Genomic DNA, 7,926 nt, shown 5'->3' with positions numbered 1-7,926 from the left:
TCTGTGCCAAGCACAGCTTCAGCCCCAGAGAGGAGAGGAAGTGTAAAGAAAGGAAGGCATATGCCATTCCAGAGCTGCCATGTTCTGTGATTCTAGTCCCCAGACTAACTCTGGGTAGTAGGGATGACAAATGTTATTCAACACACGTATACTAAGCACCAACTATGTGCTCTGTGTTGGGGCTGAGGCACACATTCAGTTGCATGATCTCATCTAACCCTTACCACTCGACAGGTAGGCATTGTTTATCTCCATTTTACAGATAAGGGAACTAAGGGGGAGGGTAAATGACTTATGTCAAAGTCATACAGACAACAAGTAGTGATGCTCTAATTAGAACCTAACTCCAAATATGGTACTCTGGCCTCCACAGCACAACCCCTGCCTGTATGACTTTTACAGTCCATTGGAACAGGTGGGTGTATATCCAGATGACTGTGAATTAAAAGACAGAAGGCGATGGTGATGGAAACTTATGTTTGGGCTGCCCTATACAGTTAAAAGGATGTAGTCACAGTCCATGTTTCACTGGTTCTAAAGGCTATACTGATGGGACAAATAAAGCACCCTGAAATGAGAGGAGTGCAAGGATACAGAGAAACCCTCTGGCTAATTTAAGATGACTTAACTTTAAGTGTTAACATCTGGATATCTAGCTATTGCTCCCAGGGACACCACTTGACCTATAGCATCCAAATTTTTTAAAATTTGCATTAATCTTCTGAGTTCTGTTTAATTTTTTAGCGTTTCCAGAGTATACTCAAGGCATCCATGTATCCATCAAGCATAGACAGAGATCAAAGAAGATTAAACTCTACTGATTACTCATTGGAAGCCTCAGAACAAAGTGCTTCCCAAAAACTAATTGCCAAAATATCCACCCATAACACATGTGAGCTTAGAAAAGCTCCTCTTAACAACACTGACATAACGGAACTTTCCTTAAGCTATCCAGCGTCTAACAAAACCAATGCAAAGAGCAACAACTCTGCATTTTTCTACTTGAATCCTGTCAACCCCCTTCTCTAGCATTACTTCTATTACTCATAGTCTATACTGTGGTCTTAATTGTGGGCCTTTTAGGAAACTTCTCCCTTATCATCACCATCTTTAAGCAGCAGAGAGAAACTCAGAATGTCACCAATATACTGATTGCTAATCTCTCCCTCTCTGACATCTTGGTGCGCGTCATGTGCATTCCTTTTACTGTCATCTACACTCTGATGGACCACTGGATATTTGGGGATTCCATGTGCAAACTGACCTCCTGTGTGCAGAGCGTCTTCATCCCTGGGTCAATATTCTCACTTGTGTTAACTGGTGTTGAAAGATACCAGCTGATTGTGCATCCCCGTGGCTGGAAGCCCCATGTATCTCATGCCTACTGGGGCATCACACTGATTTGGCTGTTTTCCCTTTTGTTGTCCGTTCCCTTTTTCCTGTCCTACCACCTCACTGATGAGCCCTTCTGCAACCTCTCTCTCCCCACTGACCTCTACACCCACCGGGTGGTTTGTGTAGAGAATTGGCCCTCCAAAATGAACCAGCTCCTCTTAACCTCCTCCATGTTTATGCTACAGTATTGTGTTCCTCTGGGTTTCATCTTCATCTGCTACCTGAAGATTGTTATCTGCCTCTGTAGAAAAAATGGGATGGTAGACGGGAAGAGGATAACTGAGACTCGGCTCAGTGAGAACAAGAGGATTAACACAATGTTGATTTCCATCATGGTGACCACGGGGGTGTGCTGGCTGCCCTTGAACATCTTCAATGTCATCTTTGACTGGTATCATGAAGTGCTGATGAGCTGCCACCGTAACCTGGTATTTGTAGGTTGTCACTTAGTTGCTGTGGTTTCTACATGTATAAACCCTCTTTTTTATGGCTTTCTCAACAAAAATTTCCAGAAGGACCTGGTGGTGCTTATTCACCACTGCTGGTGCTTTACAACTCGGGAGAGTTATAAAAATATTGCCATCTCCACTATGCACACAGATGAATCCAAGGGATCTTTAAGACTGATTCACACACCAACAGGTATATAATAATTGATGACACTTAATGCTTAAGCTGGTCTTGAATGGTGGCTGGGGATGGGAAAAGTTACAGAAAGAAGAAAAAAGAATCAAAAAACAGCAACTATATACTACCCAGTTTTAGTTTAGGCCAGGCCTGTGTTTCTCAACTATTTGTCTCCACACCTACACACACACACACACACACACACACACACCATCTCCTCCTTTCTTAAGAGGATAACTCTAAGAACTCAAGTCTTCGCTTATTTGTGGCAAAGAATGTGAGAAAGCAGGTCAGGGAGTGGCCCCAAATAGCACTGATGGCTGGGAAACAAAGTCCTCAGATCCTGTTATTCAATGGACAATCCACAAAAGTTAATATTAACGATATGCCTAGTAAAAATAATTCTGTACCTCACAGTATTGCAGTGATTCCACTTTCAGATATGAAACCTGTAACTTTCAACCATGTATTCAATTAATTAGCAAAGCTAGAAAGGTTCCCATCATAATTTATTATTTGGTTAACAAACTGATTAAGTTTGGGTTGGATGCTGAAGTCGTGGTTTTAATTTAACATTTAAACTAAGCATTGTAACTATGGAGCCCTGATGGCGCAGTGGTTAAGAACTCAGTCAGCTGCTAACCATAAATGTTAACAGTTGGAATCCACCAGCTGCTGCTTGGAAATCCTATGGGGCAGTTCTACTCTGTCCTATAGGGTTGCTATCAGTCGGAAGCAACCTGATGGCAACAGGTTTTTTATTGTAATTATAATTAATCCCCATGCCTGAATCAGACTATTCAGTTTAAAGTAACAGTACATTTTCTTCACTGGCAATGCTATTATCATTGCTAGAACTCGCTAAAAACACTTCAGCACTCCAGTTAGGCTAGAAGTCACTTCAAGTAACTTATTAATAGCCAATATAGCTGAAGCTTTCATTAAAAAAACAACTTTTTATTCCTAATTAGGTGCACTAAGTGGGGGTCATTACGACTCTATCATTGAATCTGAGGGACCTATCAGTAGCACTTCTATAATTAGCTCCAGGGTTTTTTTTTTTAAACCTCTTGTATATCTTATAACTTAAACATTTAAAAAGTATCCCTCATCCCCACAGAGTCACTTAGGTTGGAGAATTAACTAGATTATTTTCAAAAAAGGATTCTAAGCTCCTGTTCAAATAGCCATTAGCTCAGTGACTTTTACTAAATCATGATTAGATTTATCTTTTTCTTGAGCAAATCTCCTTTATTCTTATTAGTTTGAAGTACAGCTTATTCGTATGTTAAAAGTGTAACTGTATCTTCTTATTTCTCTTGAATAAAAGGTAATGTTTCTCTGAATACCTGTGATTTTTCTGTTGTGCTTTTCTCTTGCACATTAGCCTTCATGTTTTCCCCTCCTGAAATCTTTTCTCTCTCTCAGCTCTCTCTCTCCTTCTTTTCAGGATTTCTATTATATTGGGATAAATGAACAACAAAAGCACCACAGGACACTCAAATGAAATAAAGAGTAACGGCCTCACAGTATTTGCTTCAAATAAAAGCTCTTGTCTAAAACCCATCTTCAAATGATGTCAGCTTAGAATCTTGAAGGGACAGGGCTACAACCCCCTAGCCCAGGGAACCATCACATTCTCCACTAGATACTCCTTTCTATCTGTTCTGACAGTGGTTAGTCCTAAAATACTACAAGTCCTATAATTCAGATCCAACATGATATTTTATTTACTTGGTAAAGATATATTGATTCTAGTTTCCAAAACCAAAATGATTCCGATCAAACTACTGAAAGCAGGAAAGAACATCAAACTCTGATATCGCCCCCTTCCTCCCCCACTCTACCATACATATGCCCAATATTCTCTAGCCCCCACCCTAAGCATTCAGAAGAGCTCTCCAACATACAGTTAAATACTATGGTGTTCTTTCTGGAAATAGGAGCTACTTCCATTTCCTATAAAATTGTTTTGTCTTTTAAACTTTTCTTAAACTCTAATGACACATCACTAATTATTCAACTGTCAATAATAGTTTTTCTTATGTTTACTTTTACCTCAAAAAAGTAGTGAATTAAACGTATATTTTAATGCATGCCTCTACCCTTAAGGGGCAGGAGACCCTGCTTCCTTCTGATAGGCAGGAGAACACAAATCCACAAGTAGCTGCTTAAGAAGGTATAATGGGAGTATATAAATCAAGGGTTGTAGGGACCCAGAGGACTAAAACTCATATGTAAGAGGAAACTTGGAAAGATTTCACGAAAATCAACCTTCTTTTCTCTGTTTTTTCAGTATTTAGGGATGGTTCGCACCAACCTGGTCCACTGTTGAACCACTGGCAGAATGAAATAGGGCCTCATCTTCTTAGTTGCCTCTCCCCAGTTGCCAGATGGGACTGTATTCTCCCTTTTTAGCAATCTGCCTGAGACTGAAACTTCCTGATGTTTGCCAGATGTTCCTGAAAACACAGATTCCTCTAACCAGTGCTTCAAAGATCTGCTCTTCTATCCCCTGCATTCGAATCTCTTTGGGTTAAGAGTAATTTCTCATGTCTTTAAAAGTTTCCAGAAAAGAATTCTATTAATGGGATGAATAAGTGTTTATCTATTCCCTCAAAGAATTAGTAAATTAACTATTCTGAACGTATCTGTTCAGTGATCCAGAGCTAAATGAGAAAATGCTAAAACTTTTTTTTTTCCTCTGCCTACTCCTAAAAAGGTCTGCCAGAAGTAATTCCCAGACAATTTCTAACAGAGAGAATCAGCAACACAAATGATTCAAAATAAACAATACCCAAATGTGGTTTAAATTTGTATGGGACATATTTTTCTTCAATGGAATATGTGATATTCTGAAAACAATATAAATAACTGATGAAGCAGCAATGTGTGAAGCTTCAACTTAAAAAGGAGATGAGAAGTTGTCTACCTTTTATGTTATGCTCCCTACTCTATACTGAGGATGAACAGCATCCTCTGTCAGTCTAATGAAATCATCGCCTCCTCCTGTAAGCTTTGTTTTTTTGTAAAATAATAAATCAAGAAAAATACATAAGCACTTACTTCGCACTGTGTTAGGTGTAGAAAAAATGTAAGACACAGCTTTAAACAGTTTGCAATATACCAGATGGGTAATTTAATGCCTTGGTTTTGCCCTTCTGGCTGGGTTGAACGCAGGGCTTTGCACCAGTTTGTTCCAGTTTGAACACCTGCTGAGAAGTTATACTTCTACCCCAGATGTACTGAATCTGAATCTACATTTTAACAAGATCCCCAAGTGATTCTTACGTATAATAAATTTTGAGAACCACTGCTCTCAAAGCGGCTGCAACAGTATGTCAACAGAGAGCCTCCAGAAACACAAGCCGAATTCAGAAGAGGACGTGGAACCTGGAATATCATTGCTGATGACAGATGAATCTTGGCTGAAAGCAGAGAATACCAGAAAGATATTTACCTGTGTTTTATTGACTATGCAAAGGCATTGGACTGTGTGGATTTTAACAAATTATGGATAACATTGCGAAGAATGGGAATTCCAGAACACTTAATTGTGCTCATGAGGAACCTGTACATAGATCAAGAGGCAGTTGTTCGGACAGAACAAGGGGATGCTGCGTGGTTTAAAGTTAGGAAAGGTGTGCGTCAGGGTTGCATCCTTTCACCATACCTATTCAATCTGTATTCTGAGCAAATAGTCTGAGAAGCTGGATATGAAGAAGAACGAGGCATCGGGATTGGAGGAATTATGCAGATGACACAACCTTGCTTGCTGAAAGTGAAGAGGACTTGAAGCACTTACTGATGAAGATCAAAGACCACAGCCTTCAGTGTGGATTACACCCTAACATAAAGAAAACAAAGATCCTCACAACTGGACCAATAAGCAACATCACGATAAATGGGAAAAGACTGCGGTTGTAAAGGATTTCACTTTACTTGGACCCACAATCAACACCGATGGAAGCAGCAGTCAAGAAATCAAAAGATGCATTGCATTAGGCAAATCTGCTGCAAAAGACCTCTTTAGAGTGTTAAAAAGCAAAGATGTCACCATGAAGACTAAGACGCGCCTGACCCAAGCCCTGGTATTTTCAATTGCATCATATGCATGCAAAAGCTAGACAATGAATAAGGAAGACCCAAAGAAGAATTGACGCCTTTGAATTGTGGTGTTGGTGAAGAATATTGAATATACCATGGACTGCCAAAAGAACGAACAAATCTGTCTTGGAAAAAGTACAGTGAGAATGCTCCTTAGAAGCAAGGATGGCGAGACTATGTCTTACATACTTTGGACACGTTGTCAGGAGGGATCAGTCCCTGGAAAAGGAAATCATGCTTGGTAAAGTAGAGCGTCAGCGAAAAAGAAGAAGACCCTCAAAGAGATGGATTGACACAGTGACTACAATAATGGGCTCAAGCTTAACAATGATTGTGAGCAGGGCGCAGGACCGGGCAGTGTTTCGTTCTGTGGTGCATACGATGGCTATGAGTTGGAAATGACTCGACTCAACGGCACCTAACAACAACAACTGCTCTACTAGTGGTTTTCAGAATTGGTCCCTAACCAGCAGCATTAACATTGCCTGGAAACTTGTTAGAGATGCAAATTCTCAGCAAGGGTTCGAATTGGAACAAATCAGTTTGAAGCCCAGGTTGAACACTACCTAAAAGAAAATTAAGAGTAGCTGAAGAAAGAGTTAATTTCAAATCTGTTCTATTAATTATCAAATGAGAGTATAAAAGCATAATCCTAATTAGACAGAGATTATATTGATGTCAATAAACCATGAAATCCTGAGTCCTTTAGGACTCAAATGTTTTCCAACAACATTCTTTAACACTCTCCCCACCCCAAAGGTTATTAGGATCCCCTAGTCACTGCTCCCATAGCACCCTGTGTTTATCTAACCATATTGTACTATAAAGACCTGTTTACATGTATGCCTTCCCTGCCAGACATGAGCTTCTTGAAGGCAGGGACTGTGTCTTATTCACCAAGTACAGCATCTGGCACAAAGTGGAGACTTAATAAATATTTGTAGAATATAGATATAGAATAACATCTGAAGATAACAAATCTTTGCACGAAAATGATACGTGGATCTGAATGGTAAGTGGAGTCCATACTCCCTGTACTCAGTACTGAAGAAGTAGAACATCAAACTTCCATCTGAAATTTTAGAATCATACCTTATGCCAAATTGAGACTTTAAAAAAATGAAAATATGTGATACATTTTAAATTTGAGATACCAATTTAATTTCATTTAACAAGGATCCTATCTATAAGAGTCAGTACTCAGGAATCCTGCACTGGCAGGAGGACAAACAAGAACACCTTGATCCCAGGAAGGCTCAAGGGTAAGGTGGACTTTTATGGCTCAAATGTCACTTGCCATTTGTGCCAATAAGAGCTGGCTAACTAAGCATGTCCTGGGACTGTTAATGCAATAATGCAAATTGGAGCCGCCTGCCGACATAGCCAATTCTGAGATGGGGTGAGGTGAGCAGCAAGAGGTTTATTATGTGTCGATATATAACAGACAGAGGGGAATAGATTGTTCCAAAAGACCCATCTCCCCACTGGAGATCGGCTGAAGGCTTTTATAGGGACAGGATTATGGGTCTTAGAAGTTTGTGTTAGTTCCCCCTTGACGTGGTCATGTCTCAGATGAGTTAATCTTTCACTGGTATTCTGGGAGGTTATCTGGTGACATTTTTGGGAATTATCTGGTGACATCCTGGTTTTTCTTGTCACAAGATAGGTGCTTTGTTCAGTTTTCATCCTTAGATCATTATCGCTTGTTTTCCACCCTCCAAGGAGGAGCATCGGTTAATCTTAAACCTTTTGTAGAGACTGGAACTGGAGAGAGAAACAAGATCATAGACAATGTGG

General features: G+C 39.9%; 1 protein-coding gene across 1 annotated transcript; it reads left to right on the top strand.

Annotated features, from left to right (window-relative positions):
* Positions 1-771: 771 nt before the first annotated feature.
* LOC101361037 (putative neuropeptide Y receptor type 6) lies at positions 772-1,803 on the top strand. The gene is given in 3 exon segments (XM_012557929.1): positions 772-1,000; positions 1,003-1,760; positions 1,762-1,803. Coding segments are annotated over 3 exon segments (1,029 nt in total).
* The last annotated feature ends 6,123 nt before the right edge of the window (positions 1,804-7,926 follow it).

The sequence above is a fragment of the Trichechus manatus genome, unplaced genomic scaffold, assembly GCF_000243295.1.
Source record: "Trichechus manatus latirostris isolate Lorelei unplaced genomic scaffold, TriManLat1.0 scaffold00127, whole genome shotgun sequence".
Taxonomy (NCBI): domain Eukaryota; kingdom Metazoa; phylum Chordata; class Mammalia; order Sirenia; family Trichechidae; genus Trichechus; species Trichechus manatus.
Note: the sequence above shows the minus strand (reverse complement) of the source record. Positions and strands in the feature narration are given on the sequence as shown.